The sequence below is a fragment of the Sinocyclocheilus grahami genome, unplaced genomic scaffold, assembly GCF_001515645.1.
Source record: "Sinocyclocheilus grahami isolate Dianchi unplaced genomic scaffold, SAMN03320097.WGS_v1.1 scaffold40.1, whole genome shotgun sequence".
NCBI lineage: Eukaryota > Metazoa > Chordata > Actinopteri > Cypriniformes > Cyprinidae > Sinocyclocheilus > Sinocyclocheilus grahami.
Genome location: NW_015505219.1, coordinates 1,756,288 through 1,776,640, shown reverse-complemented (window position 1 = coordinate 1,776,640; position 20,353 = coordinate 1,756,288). Strand labels below are relative to the sequence as shown.

Here is a 20,353-nt window from a genome sequence, read left to right as displayed (position 1 = left end):
TCGATAGAAAAGTCCAAAATTGGTTGATTTCAAGTCTGTGAGATCATTTTCTATTATAGACTTGTTTAAACTCATCAAATGAATATTGCTCTTCATCCCTGACAGCAATTACATGATCATCCAGCAGTTTGTACATCTCTCTGGCAACAGAAACACACAGAGAGAAACAAATACTTTTGGAATTGGATTAAACGGTGCTTCTGTTTGTTTTGTTTTTTTCTGGGTTCGAGTAAGCTGAACGATTTCATTTCGACGATTTCATTTCAGTTCTCATCAAACAGAATCTGAGACGCTTTTAAACTTTTAACCTGCCAATTCACAGATAATGGAGCCATCAAACCTTCAGACCGAAGTAAAGATCCGCTCCGCCCCCGAGCACTGAAGGCGCCACACAAATGCATAAACACACACACACACACAAACAAACAATCCGCACTACTGTAACTGAAATGGCATAGTTCTCATTATAGTGTATTCGTACTGTCTGCGTGACACGCAAAGTGTGTCGCTGTTGTAAGACATGAAAACCACTGTTGAATTGTGGGCTGGTGCTTGACACTCCGTAAGTTTAACCTGCCAATTCACAGATAATGGAGCCATCAAACCTTCAGACCGAAGTAAAGATCCGCTCCGCCCCCGAGCACCGAAGGCGCCACACAAATGCATAAACACACACACACACAAACAAACAATCCGCACTACTGTAACTGAAATGGCACAGTTCTCATTATAGTGTATTCGTACTGTCTGCGTGACACGCAAAGTGTGTCGCTGTTGTAAGACATGAAAACCACTGTTGAATTGTGGGCTGGTGCTTGACACTCCGTAAACTGCTGCAGCATCAAGTGTTCCATTTCCAGTTTCTTTCCTAGCCCCCCACCCCAAGGCCTCGTTGGTATGGCGACGGTTAGGAAGTGGATGCTAGGAGACTGAAAGGGCGATAAGGAAAAGTGATGCCACGGTTAGGAGAAGGCGATCTCTGGATGGACTGCTACCGCTGATGCTCTTCTCCAATTTGGGGACCTCTGGATTATCATAGTCATCTGGAAAGAGACAGACAGAGCAAAATTAACAGCTTAGGTCTAGACACTAATGTTGCGTGACTCACTAAGGTATAGAAAGCCCTATGACCAACTGAGGCCTAAGGGAAGGAGTTAAAAATAAAACGCAGTGACTCAGTCAGGAATGTACTGAAGGTGTCTGTGTTCGTGTGCAGTTGTAGACCGTTGTAAGACATGAAAACCACTGTTGAATTGTGGGCTGGTGCTTGACACTCCGTAAGCTGCTGCAGCATCAAGTGTTCCATTTCCAGTTTCTTTCCTAGCCCCCCACCCCAAGGCCTCGTTGGTATGGCGACGGTTAGGAAGTGGATGCTAGGAGACTGAAAGGGCGATAAGGAAAAGTGATGCCACGGTTAGGAGAAGGCGATCTCTGGATGGACTGCTACCGCTGATGCTCTTCTCCAATTTGGGGACCTCTGGATTATCATAGTCATCTGGAAAGAGACAGACAGAACAAAATTAACAGCTTAGGTCTAGACACTAATGTTGCGTGACTCACTAAGGTATAGAAAGCCCTATGACCAACTGAGGCCTAAGGGAAGGAGTTAAAAATAAAACGCAGTGACTCAGTCAGGAATGTACTGAAGGTGTCTGTGTTCGTGTGCAGTTGTAGACCAGCTTCATCGCGAACACAACAAAATAAAATGCAACTATTATCACGACAAGAGGAGTGTCCAATGTGCCCAAATAATCTATGGAATTCTGTTACATCATCACAGGAGACAGCTAACATAACCGGTTTGTTGGTGTCTGTGACTGTGAGCAGGTGTCTTCCAGCTCGCAAACTTTGTGATAGACAAGTTCATAAACACACGTCTTCACTTACAGGTCACAAGGAATAGTGTGTGACGCAAATTGTCTGCCACAAACATCTCCAGACACGCACAGTATGTCTGTGTGTTTTGACAGAATAATATGATGTTGTAACACACAGACAAAAGATGTGACAGGTGTTTCAGACACGTCTGGGGTGCCAATGTTCCATTTATCATCTTTTACGCAGATAGCATTAAAGGGATAGTTCACCCAAAAATGAAAATTCTGTCATTAATTACTCACCCTCATGTCGTTTCAAACCCGTAAGACCTTCGTTCATCTTCGGAACACAAATTAAGATATTTTTGATGGAATCTGAGAGCTGTCTGACCCTGCATAGACAGCAGCACAACTGAAATGTTCGAAAGTCCAGAGACGTAGCAAGGAGATCGGTAAAATAATCCATGTGACATCAGAGGTTCAACCGTAATATTACGAAGCTACGAGAATACTTTTTGTGAGCAAAAGAAAAGAAAAATAGCGACTTTATTCAACAATTCGTCTCCTTCGCGTCACTCTAGCGCCATTTTGGAGAATATCCGCTGGACGCAAACAGCGTATGTTGTTCTGTGTCAGCCGCACCACACGGATACGTTGTTTGCGTTCAAATCAAAGCACAAACAACGTAGAAAACGTATCCGCGTGGCGCAGCTGACACAGAACAGCATACGTTGTTTGCGTTCAGTGAATACTCTCCAAAATGGTGCTGGGTGACGCGGAGGAGACGAATTGTTGAATAAAGTCGTTATTTTTCTTATCCCCATGGCTGAGCAATGTTTGATTGACAGGAATCCTTGGATGGCAGGCATGAGAGAGAAACTGAGTGGGATGTTCTGGAACATGGTGTTTATATGCTGGAATTCAACACTCAGTGCCAACATACAGAGATACAATCTCATGACCCGCCGGACGAACAGACGTTTCTAGCTGGTTAGTTTGCTTGAATCAGTACTGCCGTGACTTTAATCAGCTAATCAGATGTAAGTGTTAAGTTAATTTTCTCCACTGGAGAATGGATTACACAGAAATTTGATACGTTTGTAGTATCAATGACCCAAATGGGAAGTGAAATCTTACATTACGAGACACAAAGATCTTTGCATCTCATAGAATATCGCAGTAATATTTTACAATAAGGTTAACATAAGGTAATGTATTAGGTATCAAGAAAAAACAATGAACAAGGTTTTTTATAGCATTCATTAATCTAGGTTAATGTTAATAAATAACGGTTGTTTACTGTTAATTCAAGATTGTTTATAATATATTAGCTTCTGCTATTGTATAAAATGTATACACTGTTATTCAAAACGTTGGGCTCAGCAAGAGTTCATTTGATCAAAAGTGACAGTAAAGAATTTTTCATCATTAAAAAAATCTATTTCAAATAAATAATGTTCTTTTGTACTTTCTACTCAAAGAATCCTCAAAAAAAAATAGTTTCACGGTTTCCACAAAAATATTAAGTAGCACACATATTATTTAATATATCAAACATATTAACACAGAAAACAGTTGTAATAATAAAGAAAATGTTTTGTTCATTGTTAGTTCAGGATATTCAACATGGAAAAAAACCCTATAAAGAGAATGGTATGAATACAATGCAACACACATCTTCTTGCTCTGTATTACTCCCTAAAGGCCAAATAAAAGCTGTCTTTGTGTTTATTGCATCTGTATTTGTGATTGCCTGTGTATTTGTGTGACTAATATGAATTCTGAACGTAGTGTGAAACTCACTGCCATTAATGGGACTAACTGCTCCAGCAGATTTACAGACCTGACATTAAGAATCCTGCAAATGAGAATTTATGTTTCTAATGATTTCAGAATCCAATTTTATTTAAATTATTAAAAGAAGAAAATGTTTATGCACTTAATTTTAAAGCACTTGCAGCACTCTAGAGTTTCCTGTGGCGGTTTTGTGAGTATCTTTTGATTTGTTTGTAGAAGTTTAGTGTGCAATTTAGAAATGTATAATTTCCATTGGTTCTTAAAGTTGGTCAATACTAACAGGACAACAGTGAGCAAGGACGAGACTGTTTCTTTTGTCTATTGGATGCAGATGTATGGAGCTGTACCGAGATGTGTGGCTTCGGCTGGCCTCTTGCGGTTGTTCTCTTCCCCTCTCTGGCCTGTTTGAAAACTGAACCCCCAATCGGAGCAAGCGGGAGAGAGCCGGTACTCAGATTCCAGTTATTGGAAATCGTTGGGTGGCTCCGACCCAGAGACGACCCAAAACACATCCACATCCATCTGTCTCAAAACACACGCTCGGAAAAAAAACACGAACAGATCGATGCCTCTTTATTCCCTAAAAACACTTGAAGTCAAATCAATTTCTTTTCTCTGATTTAAATGGTGCGATCGTTGCTGTCCTTGAGTCGGGTTACGGCGGTGGTGAGGAAGTGCAGGATGAGAACTGGAGGGCTAGTTCTGCCACCGCTAATCAGTGCTAACACTAGCCTCAGCGCTAATCAAGCTAACTATAGCCAGGCAGCTTACGCTCCGTTTGCCTTTTAGCTCGTGGCTTCATTAGTGTCACTCATTGCCTAAAAGATGTGTGCTAGCAGATAACTGCTGTGTTTGTTCGGTGTACACCGTGTGCACAGGAAAAGCAAATTAGAGTTGATCTCATATGCATTTTTATTAGACATTCAAATCACATGAAGTGGATTTGGTTTTTTAACCTGGTACCCAATTTGATTTATAACAATAAATACGCTCTAACACGCACAGGCATGATTTATGAGCTTGCTGTGTAACTAGGAAAGAGGTGTGTGGATGCCACAGATCTGGCCACAGAAACCTTGGGTGTAAATGTCAGCTTAGTCAGTGATTTATATGCATATGTATAAGTGTCAGTGTGGTTCGTCTGGTGTGTGTGTAACTCACCGAGGTCATCGATTTTGATGTTAGGTCTTAGAGTGTAGTCTGGCTCTGTGGGTTGGGGCTCATCATCTGAAATATCACATAAAATACATATATAAAATGCAATGAAAACTCCCCCCCCCCCCCCCCCCCCCTCTCTCTGCAGGATCTTATACATGCTCTCAAAAGATTTGGGAATTTATTTGTAAGCTCCTCTAGGTCATATGCAGTGGTGAGAAAGTGATGGTGGTAGTTAATGTCCCCAGTTCAGGCTACATACAGCAAAAGGATGGGACATGAATCACGAAACAATGGCCCACTAGTCGACTACTTGTCTAACAGCTGACTTACTGGTGTCCCACAGAAAATTTGCTAAAAAAATTTTGGACTCAGCATTATGTATTTATTTATTGAGTGATTGATTGATTTAACATTTATTAAATTTGACAATTTCTTTGACACTTTTAAAGAAAATAATGATTGTGATTGTTTTAATCTTTTGACTGCCATTAATTTTAACTATATAAATAAATGTGCATATAGTTTTGAGAAAAAAACAAATAAACATTTTGTTCTTTGCAACATACATCCAAGAATAGTTTGGGTATTTAAAAAAAAAATCAGTTTTGAAACAATATTAATATTTATTTTAGTTACATATTGGAAAAAATGATACATTTGAAGTGAATTTTTCTTCTAATAGTTAACAAAAACAGAAAGTGAAAATGTCATTTGTCGTGGGGAAAAAAATCATAATTTATTTGGAAAATAAAATAATTTATTAATTTAAGGTGAAATTGATATACAAATAAATCTGAATTAAATCTAATAGTGGGTAGAAGAAAAAGATAGATTAAAAGAAAATACAAATTTGTCAGATTAATAATATGTTTTGACTTCAGAACAATTGCACTGTAAAAATCTAATTAATTATTTTTGGGAAATAATATTTATAAAAAATAAATTACAGACAAGTTGCATGTTAAACTTCTTCATGAGTCCCATTACACACGTTGTGTTTTTTAAGACAGCGTAAATTCCAACTTTTAAAAATGCATCTCAAAACTACTACATTTTGTTTCATGTTCTCAATCTTGATCTTAAAGGCCTCCCATGACTGCACATTTTATCTCTCTAATCTAACAAACCTGATTCAACTCATCAGCTCATTAGTATGTAATTTTCCACATCCTTATAAATACATCAGCTCTTTGAACTCAAGGCACTGGAGTTCAGACCTGACTGAGCAGGACTAACAGATTCGTCTTGACACATGAACTCAGAGACTCCAAGAGATAGGGCAGAGGTTAAGACAGCACACAGTATGCTCTCTATTTCTCTCTCTTACATACTGGAATATTATTAATGAACATGAGCACTGACAGAAAGAGAGGGTGAGGGGTTAAAATAACACTCAGTGCCAGCAAACTGACTGTGCGAGAACATGAATCCTGACAGCACCTGGAAACAAGAGAGAAGAGTGAGAGAGAGAGAGAGGGGAAAGAAATGACGGGGAGGAGCAAGAGACTGCTTTATAGCAGTTTTCCCAACCTTTTTTTTCTGTTTTATATACTCCAACAGCCTTATATATGTAAGTATGTTTTTTAAATTCAGCCTTGACATGATTTCAACAAACACATTTTTAAATTGTATATATTTATTAAAATTATTTAATTTGATATTTTTATTTTAATGTCACAAATTCTGTTATATACACTACTGTTCAAAATGTGCTTTTATTCATTTATTTTTATTGAATCCTGACAGCACCTGGAAACAAGAGAGAAGAGTGAGAGAGAGAGAGAGGGGAAAGAAATGACGGGGAGGAGCAAGAGACTGCTTTATAGCAGTTTTCCCAACCTTTTTTTTCTGTTTTATATACTCCAACAGCCTTATATATGTAAGTATGTTTTTTTAAATTCAGCCTTGACATGATTTCAACAAACACATTTTTAAATTGTATATATTTATTAAAATTATTTAATTTGATATTTTTATTTTAATGTCACAAATTCTGTTATACACACTACTGTTCAAAATGTGCTTTTATTCATTTATTTTTATAAAAAAAAATTCAGAGTTTTGTTTACAAAGACTGCATTCATTTTTTACCAAAAATACAGTAAAATAGTAACATTGTGAAAAATTATTACATTTTAAAATGACTTTTCTATTTTAATATTTCAATGTAATTTATTCCTGTGAATTTTTAGCATCATTACTCCAGTCTTCAGTGTCACATGATGCTTCAGAAATCATTCCAACATGCTGATTTGGTGCTCAAGAAACATTAATTATCATTAAAGTTTAAAGCTGCTGTGCTGATTTAATATTTGATGAACAGTCAGTTCAAAAGAACAGTATTTATTTGAAATAGAAATCCTTTGTAACATTATAAATGGTTTACGGATCAATTGAATGCATCCTTGCTGAATAAAATAAAACTTTTGAATGGTAGTGCAGGTTTAACAAATCAAAATCTATCCAAGTAACCCTGAGGTATGTGTGCCAAACAACAACATTAAGATGTGAAACCTAGAGGGAAAAGAGAGGGAGAGAGTGTGCTTTTTGCGTAAACAGATTGATTTGATTCTCAGAAAGACAGATAGAAGAGTTAAAGAAACACAGACTGAGTGCACTCATAAATGGGATGACAGGTGGATCAATTGACTGAAAAATAGAATGGTTGGATGGATGGATGAAATGATGAGTTGATGGATGGATTCATGATGGCATGATGGATAGATGAACAGATGGATGGATAGAGGTTGATACCTGTTGAGCAGCAGACATGCACTCTTAATCTCAGGCAGCTCCGGCCGTGGTGATGAGTGGGTGTGGCTAAAATAAAACGGCAAAATGTCAGTGAACTGTCAATCATCAGAAATACTGCTTAGGTTCCATAACTGTAATATTCTGAAGTATTGTACTTTCAGAGAACACAGAGAAGCATAAAGCATTAAATAAAAAGTATGTAGTATCTAAAGAAAGCTTGCATTGTTGTTTTGTATTATGGTAACTTATACAACAAAACATACAAAAGGTTCTACAGATACAATAGTGCGTATAGTGTTAGCACTGTGTACGTACAGTTATAATAATACATAAATGTGGATTATGAATTATTACTCACTTACTGATTTAGAAATATAAATAAGCGGAGCTATAAAATATTCAAATATATTCACAAATGGGTGAATCTTGCACAGAACAATACCAAATCATTTTCCACCACAAAATCAAAAATTAATTTAACAATATTTAATGACGAAATAATAATAACTATAATAATAAAAATAAATAGAATATAATTCAGAAATGCAAAAACTATAATTTATTTTCCTAAAATTAATTCTTAAATTGTCATTTTATTGCCTTCTTTTTGATCGACATGTCCTGGACAGATTGCCTGACATTCATATACTATAATGTACATAGCTGTGTCACAATAGACTTGGAAGTCTTTGTAGCTGAGGTAAAGCACACTATACTCACAGATATAATAATACTCCTGCCCAACATGGAACTCGTAGCCGAGCGAGAAGGCGCTGTAGCGCTGGAACTTTTCTGAGAATTTGATTGGTGCGTGTGGGGCGTGGGGACGGTTACACTCCCAGCGTTTGAAGCCCAGCTGTGGGTCGCATGTACGGTAACCACGATAACTGACCATGTAGAGCACGTACTGCTCGGCGATGCCTCTCTGACTGCTGTTGTAGTGAGGACAGTAGATATCCAGGTAGTCATTGACATTCACCTGCACTGTGTAGCCCTCCTTACGAAGTCTGATGACAAAAAGGAAACACACAAAAATGGTCACATTGTGCTCAAACAATGCTAGGCATATTTGGCTTCTTTATACATAAAAACAGTAGGTCCAGCCAAAATGTCAGCATGTCAGCTTTAGGTATAAGAAACCGCAAAACAATTTCCAATTTCCTGTACTCCAATTTTCTGTTCCTTTGGGGAAAATTGGAACATAATAGGAATAAAAACAATACAATACAAAGCAAAACGGAAACTATACAACTATAATATATACTAAAACTGTAATGTTTAAATATTACAACTGTTTTCATTTTAAATATTTTAATAATTAAGGAAAACTATACAAGAAAACTGTTAAACGTTTTATGAGATGAGGTATTGGCTGTCATGCTGCAGGACACTAGTGTTATTATAATAACAAATATTGTGTTCTTATTACAAATATTTTTGACTCTTTTGATTTTTGTAAGTCAATTTGGATAAAGGTGTCTATAATAAATGTAAATGTCTGCTAAATGCATGTTATTTTAGTATTTATTATATACTGTACTAATCTGTGTTGGGCAGTAACTAGTTGCTAGTAACTATTTACTGTAATATTACTTTTTGCAGTAACTAGTAGTGTAACTAATTACTAATAGGATTTCAGTTATAATATTAGTTACCATCCATAAAACAGCTAGTTCCCTTTCAGTCGGTCACTCCGAGTCACGTCGGTGACCGACGAATTAGGATATCGCTTTCGATAGACCAATCTACTTTGAGTGTAAACTAAACGAGCCAATGCACATTGGCATACAATTATTGCATCCAGCTGCCGCTGATCACAGCGTGAGTATAAGGCAGCAGATGCAAAGCATACCAGCTTTTCGCTTCGGAGCAGAGCTCAACTGTGAGTTTGAGAACTACGAGTTCAGCACGCTCTCGGAAGCTTCTTGTGTTGGCGAGACGGCGCTTCAGCAGTGGTCGTTCCAGTGTCGAGTGGGTTGCGCACTTCAGGCTGCACTACCCCTGTTGGCCATCTCCCCTGTGCGCCTCCGCACTAAAAGAGCATTTCCTAAAGAGCAAATTTCTCTAAAAGAGCTACATGGGTGCGTCTTTATAAAGACGACGGATCGTCCTTATAAGGATGCCGTTTCACTCATGCGTTTCTGGGTGCGGTCCTTACCTGGCACCGGGTGATGGTCACGATCGCTGTCTCACGTGTCTGGGCATCAAGCACGCTGAGGTGGCCTTCTTGGATGAGTCATGTTCTCATTGCGGGAACATGACCATCTTGGAGCTGCGAACCAGGCTCCGCTACTTGCAAGGGGGCGGAGTCCCGTTGCCGCTGCCTAGGGCTCGTTCTGGTGGACAGACGAGAACCACTTCCAGCAGTAGCGCGGGCAGTTTGAGGGTTACAGTGATGGCAAACCCCACAAGGAACCAACCCTCTGGGGACCATCACTCCTCTTGCACATCTGATCCAGTGGAGCGACCCACGGAAAGCACTGGGCCCTCTTTAAAGAGCGTACCAGCGGTATCCAGTGGACCTCCCCCCGACCAGATGTCGATCTCAGCATCAGCGGGAGAGCTGTCCGATGAAGATTCGGCCCCGCTGCCGCCCTCCGGGATGGTGGCGAGGCCTGAATTGGATCCGGAGATGGCAGCTGTGCTTTCCCGGGCCGCCGAGGGGGTAGGGCTCGAGTGGAAACCTCCACTGCGTCCCGAGCCCTCGAGGCTGGATGATTGGTTTCTCGGGGTAGCTCGCGCTGGTTCTCAGCACCCCGCCCCGGTGCCTTTCTTCCCGGAAGTGTATGACAAGCTCACCAGGTCATGGACGGCACCTTTTACTGCCAGAAATCGGCCGGTGGGCTCCTCCTCCCTCACCACCCTCGACGGCGGTGCAGCGAAGGGGTGTTCGGCGATTTTCCCCCCCGGTGGAGCGGGCGGTAGCGATGCAATTGTGTCCCAAGTCCGCCTCCTCCAGGCGAGAAGACCCGGTACTTCTTTCCCGGGCCTGTAGGAATTCGTCTGGTCTAACCGGCAGTGCCTATACGACTTGCGGGGAAGCTGCTTCCGCCTTACACACTATGGCGTTATTGCAGGTGCACCAGCCTAAGGCACTGAAGGACCTGCACGAGGGTGGTCACGATCCGGAAGTTCTGAAAGAGCTCCGAACCGCCACTGACCTCACGCTCCGAGCGACGAAGGTCACCGCGAGTTCTCTGGGTCGTGCAATGTCCACGCTTGTGGTCCAGGAGCTCCATCTCTGGCTGTGTCTGGCAGACATGAGGGACACTGACAAGGTTCGGTTCCTCAATTCCCCTGTGTCCCAGACCGGCCTCTTCGGCGACACAGTCGAGAGCTTTGCCCAGCAGTTCTCGGCTGCCCAGAAGCAGACTGAGGCAATCCAACACATCCTGCCCCGGCGGGCAGCTGCTGCCTCCACCACGTCCGCCGGCTGCAGCGCCCCAGCCTGCTTGTCGCCGAGGACGGGCCCCCGTGTCTGCTCCCGCGCCACATCCGCAGCAGCTTTCAGCAAAGCGGCGTCGTGGAGCCGGGCGTGGGCAGGCCGCCCCGCCTGTCCAGGCTCCCGTCAAACCTGGCAGCAAGCGGAGAAGCAAGCGGCCCTGAGACAGGCGACCCAGAGATGGAAGGATCTGCTCTTCGGGAGATGGTGAACACCCCACTCCCTCCCCCGGAGGAGGGCCGGGTGGAGAATCTTTTGTTTCGTTTTTTCCCGCCGTTGGCCTCACTGGGCGCTGGCTCGTGGTGCCTCACTGAAAGATATTTGTAGAGCTGCGGGCTGGGCAACCCCCAACACATTCGCTAGATTTTATAGCCTCTGTGTGGAGCCGGTATCCTCCTGTGTTCTCACCTCAAACGGATAGTGGCACCGAGAGGCCCCGGTTAGTGTTGGCTTGCTAAAAACTGCTCCAGAGTGTCCGTACAGTAGACCCCGTTGAGATCCTCCATCACCCTCGGGAGCGGACGCGGCGGAACATCCGGCGCCGGGCCTTCACGATGAATCCGCGGGAACCGTTGAAGGCTGGGTTCCATATTGAGACCTAAGCGGGTTTCGTATGTGTATAATCCACGGTATAGCCTTAGAGCCCGTGTTCCCCGGCAGACTTCTGCCTGTCCAAGAGGGTTATAATCACCTCCAGTTTCTCCATATACACCTAAACAGATGCTATGTGTATTTGCTTCCGAAAACTTCTTCGGGAAGGATGGGGCTTCCGCAGCGTCCCTGTTCCAAGTGGAGCGGGTACGTTTCCCCAGTGTTATCCAATCTCACTCAGTAAGGTAGTGCTTTGAAAAATGGTGAGTGGAACTACTTGTCCCGAGCCCCGGCCTACACCAGATGGGGGTGCAGGCGGCTCGCACAGGGCACTGGAAGCGGCAGCACCATGGCGCTTTGGTAGGGATCCCAATTCGTCGGTCACCGACGTGACGTCGAGAGTGACCGACTGAAAGGGAATGTCTCGGTTACGTATGGTAACCCTCATTCCCTGAAGGAGGGAATGGAGACGTCCCGTCCCGTCCCGTCACCACGGTTGCTGTACCGCCGCCGGGTCACCGGCTTGGCTCCTCAGCGAAAACCTGGTATGCATTGCACCTGCTGCCTTATTATACTCGCACTGTGATCAGCGGCAGCTGAATGCAATAATTGCATGCCAATGTCCATTGGCTCGTTTAGTTTACACTCGAAGTAGATTGGTCTATCGAAGCGATATCCCAATTCGTCGGCCACCGTGACGTCTCCGTTCCCTCCTTCAGGGAACGAGGGTTACCATACGTAACTGAGAGAGGTTAAAGGAAGAAAAAAAAAGTTTTCACGTGATTATGGATGCATTTTAATCGACTGAAGTTCTGGCAGAATCAGTACAAGTTTGTATCAGACATTTGCATTTCGGGGGAAGCTCCCTCAGGCCTGTAAGCCATAATGAAGGTGAGCATGAAGGGAGAGACGAGTGATCGCTGTGTTGGGACCTGTAGTAATATATTGTTATACCGCTCCGGTGCGCAGCTCTAATATAGACAATGAGTCCTACCATTCCAAGACTGAGCCTGATGAAAACGCACGTAACGCAATGTAGGCTATATAAACAACGAGGAGCGCTTGCGCCAAGTGAATGCAGCTCTCGCGGGAAGTGTCATACTTCAGGCTAGAAAAGTTGCAGTGGCAGTGCAAGTGTCAGAATTCAAAACCCAGCCGCGGTCCCTTCTTCACTGCACTCGTTTGTCAATGTCACAGCAGTAGACACCGAGAGGATGGAGTGAAACTCAGCGGGTTCTTCTCCTAATGGGAGGTTGCAGTAATAACGACTGACCAGCAGGTGTCAGTATTTAGATGTATTATTAAATGAAGATCAAAAACGCTGCATTAACGCCTCTCCCCCTTCGTTTCAGGTCCCCACTCACACATTCCTCTCATTCTATTCCTCCGTCTTCCTTCTGACTTTAAATTGCTAATATGGTGAGTGAGCGCAAACGTTTGCTGCATGTCTCTATAACGCTACACCCTTCTACACATACACTTACATCCGGAAAAAAGTAAAACATATAAATAAATTTAAAAAATAAAAGTAAAAAAAATATTTTAAAGTATTTAAAAAAAAAAGGCTTAAATATTTTTTTTATTCCAGTAATATGGTTCTAACCTATTCAGTAAGTGATAAGCTAAAATGATTAACCATTATAAACATTTAGTTAATTGTTACTACAGAAAATCTGTAACTTGGTATAATTGATCAGTTTAATAATAATAATAATGAGTTTCAAAGGTCCCAAATGGAAAAATCTGTGCTAGTTGTCACTTTTTACACATTTTTGAGTAGGTTCATTTTTTAAAGTGAATTTCTGTGTAGGCACAGACCTTATAGTCTTCGTTAAAGGTTTTGAGTGCTTCTAATATTATTTGGCGAGAGAAGGAAAATATAATTTTTTAATATTCACCAATCGTGTAGCATGTCGCCACAGCATACTAAGTAGTCACAGTGGAATCTGCTGTTAAATCTTTTTTAAAGCTTTTGAGCAAAATGTAAACATTAGAAACATGAAACAATTCATGAAATAGAAAAACAATGTATATTCTGATAATCATTGTTTTAAATCTTGTAATCAACACATTTAAATTCTAATTAAATAAAAACAAAACAAAATCAAAAAGCAATTTTTATCTTTCATTACAAACTTCTTTGTAGTGCAAGGAATGCTGACTACAATCTGAGAAGGAAGACTGATGGAAGGGAATCTGCAGTTGTGCTTAAATCCACTAGAGGGCGATAAAGAGAGGAAACGTAACCCACCGTGGGAGATTAAAAATCATTTAAAAAATGATCCTGAGTATTAAAAAAATAAGACTGCCACACATTTCCTCCTCCGCTCAGAGTAGTTACCTCTCTGTCTACAAGAACAAATCATTGGAACTATTTAGCTAACATTTGAAGGAACATACAGCATACATGTATGTGAGCATGGGGCTGTTTGGGTCCAGGATGCAAGATGCTGAGCTGGGCAGTAAGGGATTTTGGGACAGCAGGTTAGAGCAGGATCAAGACTCGGTGGATCAATGTCACTATGAGAAAGAGAGAGAGACCGAGACCAAGCTTCTACAAGAGAACAAAAGCCAAGAAAAGCAATAATACTATATGAAACATAACTGCCCATATAAGCATTTTAGTTTGCTTCATTAATCAAATGTGGCAAGTACACAAAATAAATCCCATTTATTACAGTCCATTTTTTTGCTTTTGAACACATATGAATTAAAATCCTCATCCTTTCCATGTAGAACGTAAGATGCACATTTCTCATGGTTACATACGTGTAGAATGATTGTGCCTACAGAGCATATTTGTATAATGAGCGAAAGAGAGCTGAGAGAGATGGCAGAGCTGAATCAGCACCACAGGAGAAACAGCAGCTCTCTTCTCTTCCCTCGTTGTTCGTTTCTGTTCTTCTAATTAACCCCCTCAATTCGTTTAATTAAAGGAGAGCATCTGTCCTGCGAACAGTTGACAAAACACATGTGAGGGGTGCGTTAACACACACAAACACCCACACACATGCTGCGCTCTATAAAGGAGACCTGCAGATCCACTGATGACTGTGGACGGAAAGTAAGTGTTTAGTTAACATACAGACCTCTGCATCGAGTCGATTAAGAAGTAGCCTATCACATGAGCAAAAGGTGCTGTTCTGAATATCATGTGATTTGTCCGCTGGTAGTCACAGCTGCACTGCTATTCAGACCAACAGCATGATTTTATACTATAGTTCAATACACAAGAAGTTCATAATAATAACATAAATTTTTGATACAATTTAGCAATTAACCTGGTCTAATATTGCTCTGTGAATGAAAATAGTTCCAAATGAAGCCAAACCATTCCAATCAGTTTAACGATTCAATGACTCACTCACTTGTTACAATCCTGAAAGAATCTATGTTTTTGAACAAATCGCTTGAGTAAATGATTCAATAACACAATAACTCAATTGTTATACTATTCTGAATGAACCAGTGTTTCTGAATGCATCAAATTAATTGAGTAAATGCTTTAATGACTCCCTTATCACAATCCAGAATAAATCAATGGTTCTGAACAGATAGCTTGAGTGAATGATTTAATGAAACACTTGCTTGTAAATTCCTGAACGAATCCATGTTTTTGAACAAATTGCTTGAGTATATGATTCAATGACTCAATCATGAAGACAGTCACTTTTTGCCATCAATGTAAACTTGCAGAAAAATCTGCAAAACCAATGCAGAGACTGACAGTCTGTCATGTGCAAACATGAATTTTGAATGCAACTTTACTAGTGCAGTTTTACCAGTTATAAAAAAAAAACTTTTATATTATTACTTAAACCTTTTAATTATTATTTAATTTTCCTATAAAAGCTTTGTATATTAGGCATTTATACTGCATTATTTGTTGTCATGTCTTATCTATAAAAGGTAAGCTAAGACTGCCACTAGTGCACCCTAGAGCTCAGTGCTTCTTTCGCATCTCCATTTAGTCTCCCATCGAATTATTTGGTCAATCCCTCTACTCGTTTTGTTCCCCTCTCTATCTTTTTCTCTTCACTCCTCCTTTCTTTCCTCCTCTACAGCAATAAATTATGGAAAGGTTATTAAATTCAGAGGCATCATAGAGCTGCTGGCACCAGCTCACACACACATGCATGCGACTGCATACGTGCCACATGCCACCCCAATAAATGTAATCGAAATTCCACTCTTTGCAGCCAAACAGACGTTTACTATTCAATGGGTTCAGAGCAGGTTTTTTTAATCAATCAAACGTTCTCGACATCAGTGTTTCAGCCGAGAGAGAGGATGAGTGTGTGTTTGATTTTAAATCTGCTAAGGAATTGATATGTGTCAGTGGGGGGAGAGTTCAGCCGCTGTTACCTGCTCTCAAGGCCAACCTCATCACCGCCCCCCTCACATCAGCAGAGTGTGTGTGAGCGTAAATCACACACACCTCCCCTCGTTTCAAACCCCATTTGCCACAGGCAATTAGAAACCAACCAATCTCTTGCTCTCTCCTGCTTTAACTCCTCTCTGCGGCTCATTCTCTACATCTCACTCTTTTCCGCTGTTCTCCTTCCTCTTCTCTCCCTCTGTATCAGTACAGTCACTCAATGTCACAGCCCTGATGGCGAGTTTTAGCCTTTTGAACTGTACTAATCCAACAGATAAATTCACAATCACTCACTCTCTGTCTCGCACACGCGCACACACACACATACACACACAAATGGCTACTTTCTGACGTTGGTCGATAGTATGTGAAGTTTAAAGTCAACCCGGGAGACTCTGTTTATTAAACAGAGGGTGCAGATATGATTTTCAATAGACACAATATTTCATCTTTTTCAATATATCAGTTCAGTCTAGCAATTTTTGATTTTCTTCTCAGTCACCTCTATACAGAGACCAATGAACTGGCCTCACACACACACACACACACACGCTGGTCCTCGCTTTACTGTTTATTACCCCCTTTCTTCTGAACAACAATGAGGATATGGCTCTCTTGCTCTCCTCTGCATCTTTCCTTCACTCCCTCGCTCTCTTTATTGCAAGTTCAGGTAAGTTTACAGAACACAGCTCCCCTCTGAGCAATGAAGAGAGAGAATGTATGTTTCTGTTGGGCCTTGTTTTTTTTTTTGTGTGGGGGCACGTCTCTGTTTATTCTTGCATGTTATTATATACGTTATTACATCAGCTGGGGGCAGTTGATCTCCCATCATGCACCTGGAAAGCAAAACTTTTAAGGTAAATTTAAAAAAGGAAATTTTGTATTGTTTAACTTTGGGATTATGCATGCTTGACATTTTGCCAAAGCCTGTTACTTATGTGTCATGTGGTGTTATAGCCGCTAGCCGTTGTCCTGCTTTACGAGGTTGTCTTAAATGTGTTGATTAAGCTCTGTTGGCCATATCGAGCACAACAGTAACCGCCCATTTTGTCAGCAGCCTTGGTTCTGGAAGTGTTTTCCCATTGATTTTCTCCACAGGGATTTTTATAAAACTCTTCAATAAAGAGTTCTAGGCCATGAACAAAACCACCCAGCTTTAAGATGAATCACAACCAGTGGTGCAGCTAGGATGTTTTCATAGGGGTGGCCAGGAAGGGGCCAGAAACCAGTCTGGGTTGGCACAGAAATCTTCATTATTTCAATATGAAAATGCGTTTGACTATAAGGTACTGGACTGTTTTAGTGCCTAAAACACAACTGAATAGATAAATAATACTGAGTGAATATGACAATTTTTGTATTATTCCTCACCTCCATGTATTTTAATAAAGGGACTCACTATAGCTTTATTGCTCAGTAAGCTTGGTTCTGGTTCTCAACACCTCCAAAAGCTTGTACTCCATGATTGCATACTCATGGATGAGACCTACATAGTTCAAAGTTTAGTCAACCTTCACTGAATTGTATATAATCAATGAACTCTGAAAAATAAATGAATTGCAACAGTTCTATATCATACCTAAATTGAACCCTGTACAAAGAAAAAGGGGAAAACTGTTCTCTTTTGAATCCCCATGTGCAAGAATGTGAACAAGGGTAGAAGTCAACAGCACATAAATGCCAGAATATAAATGCCAGAATATAAAAGTTATTTTATGCATTTAAATATGGTTTCATTTTCGTACTATACAAATTAATGAAAAATTTGTGCATATTTTCTAGTACAAGTGCAGTGTGCTCACATTTACTTGTGCATTAAGTTACAAATAAAAAATTACATATCAATTTGCGCCTTATATTGTGATCTGCATAATATTTTAGTACATGCATATGAGAGACTTTATTAAATGTTAAATGTGATGCATATATAAATACATGCATGCTCCGTTTTGCAGCTTTAATCGCCTTTTTGGTAATTTCATGACTTGACTGACGACAGAACTATCTTACGACGTTGTATGCTCATAATTTCTTGTGCACTTTATTTATGATGAAGTGATATAGGCCCATACAAAAGTTGAAGAGTGTGCGCCGTGAACACCGTAAAATGGCTGACAGGACAGGAAAGTTTGTTTTTCTAAGTTTTACTGACATATAGCCTTACGACCTCTCATCAGACTCATCAGTTCACTGTTGTTCTGAAGCTCATTTGGCACCTGTACCTTTTCCGTGCTTGTTTGACTTGCGCCTGGCGCTGAGGCTAAGATGAAGTACGCGTCTGAAAAATCTCCCGTTTGTTGTAGTCATAAAGAGATAATAAACACATGAATGACTTAATAAATGCATTTCTTGTCAAGAAAAAAAAAGAGACAAAAACTGCTGTTGTGAGAAAAAAAAATTATTTCCGTTTTTACTTGTGCTGTATTCTTGATTTTCAGTTACAGTTATAGACCTATTATATTTCATATAGTGTACATCTGACCAGGGTGATACAGTGGCAAGATAAAGAAGATATTTGTCAAATATATTGATCACAAACTAAATATAAACTTCAGTTCTATGAAATTTGCTGCTATCTTTGTGGTTATTCTTCATTATGGGGATGGAACATACAAAAGAAGACCTATGTAATAACTCAGCTGTTTCTTCCAAACACCAGACAGCAAATGGGAACTTTTGCTAAAGTCACCTGTTTTTCAGATCATTCTCCAGAGAAAAAGACATGTCTCCTTTAGTGTTTCAGAAGATATCTTAATGTTCCAAACTGTGCTTAGATTTGCCAATATCCTCAGATCTGCATAGAAACCATATGAACTCAAACATTACTCCTCAAATTCCACCCAAAGCAAATAATGTGAGCTCTCTCTACATTCATCTTATAAGTCTATTCTCTGTCAACAGTTTTCATTTGTGGTTCTTTTAATGTTCCAAACAACTGTGGACCCCACTGACTTTCATTGTGTGTATAAAAAATACTATTATCATTTTGTGTTCTACAGAACAAAGAACGTCATACAGGTTTGGAACAACATGGGTGAGTAAATGAATTTTTATTTTTAGGTGAACTATGGCTTTCAATGAAACATACAGTATTTATGTCTCCTGAGCTATGAAAGAGCAACCTTTGAACAAAAAGACTTTCACTCCAATCCTTTTTTTTCCCTAGTCTGTAGCTTTAAATGGATCTCTAAAACAATCTGTTAGACAGACAGAAAGGAAGGAGGGACCGAGAGAGAGAGAGAGAGAGAAAAGCAGTGGTCTGAGCTGGGGGTTCCATTCTAAAAGCATTTGGCTTCAGTACAGGCCATGTGTCATGAATTAAAATTGAATTAGCATTGACTGTGTGAGTGCGTGCGTGTCTCAAAGAGATGGATGATGACCGACAGAGATGGATGGACACATTCAGGGAAGTGAAGGGGAGGAATGAAGGGATGAGGAAGAGGAGAAATGCAAATGAAGAAATGAACGACAGGAACATAAGTGAGAAACTGGGACAGAGAGACTAAGAGAAGGTGAAACAGGACGCTGAACTAAAGAGAGAGAGAGAGGACGCGTCCATCAGGCTTAAGACCTAAACATACTCTACACTAGTGAGTCCCAACTGGTTTCACTTCAACAAACAAATGTGTTGAACAACTTTATTTCCAAAATATAGAATTTGGGTCACATTTAACATTGAAAATTAAGCTGTTGAACACATCTGTTTACTTTTGTGTGATTAAACTAAGTAGGCCTAATCCTCAAAAAATGAATATGTTATATATAATTTAATGAATTCTCTTTAAATTAGAATTAATGATTATTCTTGACAGCCAAAACTTCACTGAACAAAACCTTGTGGTTGACTCAAACCATGTTTATTCTTGTTGCAAGTAAACAAGTATTTAAATTAGTGTGGATTGTATTTTCTTTTCTTGCAAAGGCCACCATTCCATTCAAACATATTTTCATCTATGAGTACTTGCTCATGAAATGTGGAAAAAAAGTGTAATAATTAAAATGAAATAATTGTTTTTTATATTGCTACTATACTGAAGCCAAAGCAAATTATTAAATATATTATGTAGAAAATATAATTTTTCTACCCACATTAGGAGGAATGTTAAATGTATAAACCTGAAGAAAAGCATTTTCAATTAAACTTATACATTAATTATAAAATTAGTGTGACACTTATTATTTATATATCTATCAATCAATCTATCAAATAATGGAATCAAATAATGAATCATGGTTAATTAATTTATTATATCAACACTCTCAGTTTTTATTAATAAAAAATATGCAGCATTGCATAAAATGTGTTTATACATTTAGTTTTAGTATTAGTTGTCAATAATAACCCTGGGTTCCGGACCAAAGTTTGCATTGGAGACTGTAAATGTTCTTCTATTTTCAAATCTTTTTTGGTTTAAT

General features: G+C 40.0%; 1 protein-coding gene across 1 annotated transcript in view; it reads right to left on the bottom strand.

The window, feature by feature from the left end:
- Positions 1 to 1,241: 1,241 nt before the first annotated feature.
- The window catches only part of LOC107582164 (ephrin-A3-like), a 57,402-nt gene continuing 38,290 nt past the window's right edge, over positions 1,242 to 20,353 (bottom strand). The window contains exons 2-5 of the mRNA XM_016267892.1: positions 8,247 to 8,533; positions 7,527 to 7,592; positions 4,776 to 4,841; positions 1,242 to 1,495 (exon numbers count right to left, since the gene is read on the bottom strand). Coding sequence (XP_016123378.1) covers positions 1,374 to 1,495; positions 4,776 to 4,841; positions 7,527 to 7,592; positions 8,247 to 8,533 — 541 coding nt within the window. The 3' untranslated portion in view covers positions 1,242 to 1,373. The remainder of the gene's footprint in view (positions 1,496 to 4,775; positions 4,842 to 7,526; positions 7,593 to 8,246; positions 8,534 to 20,353) is intronic.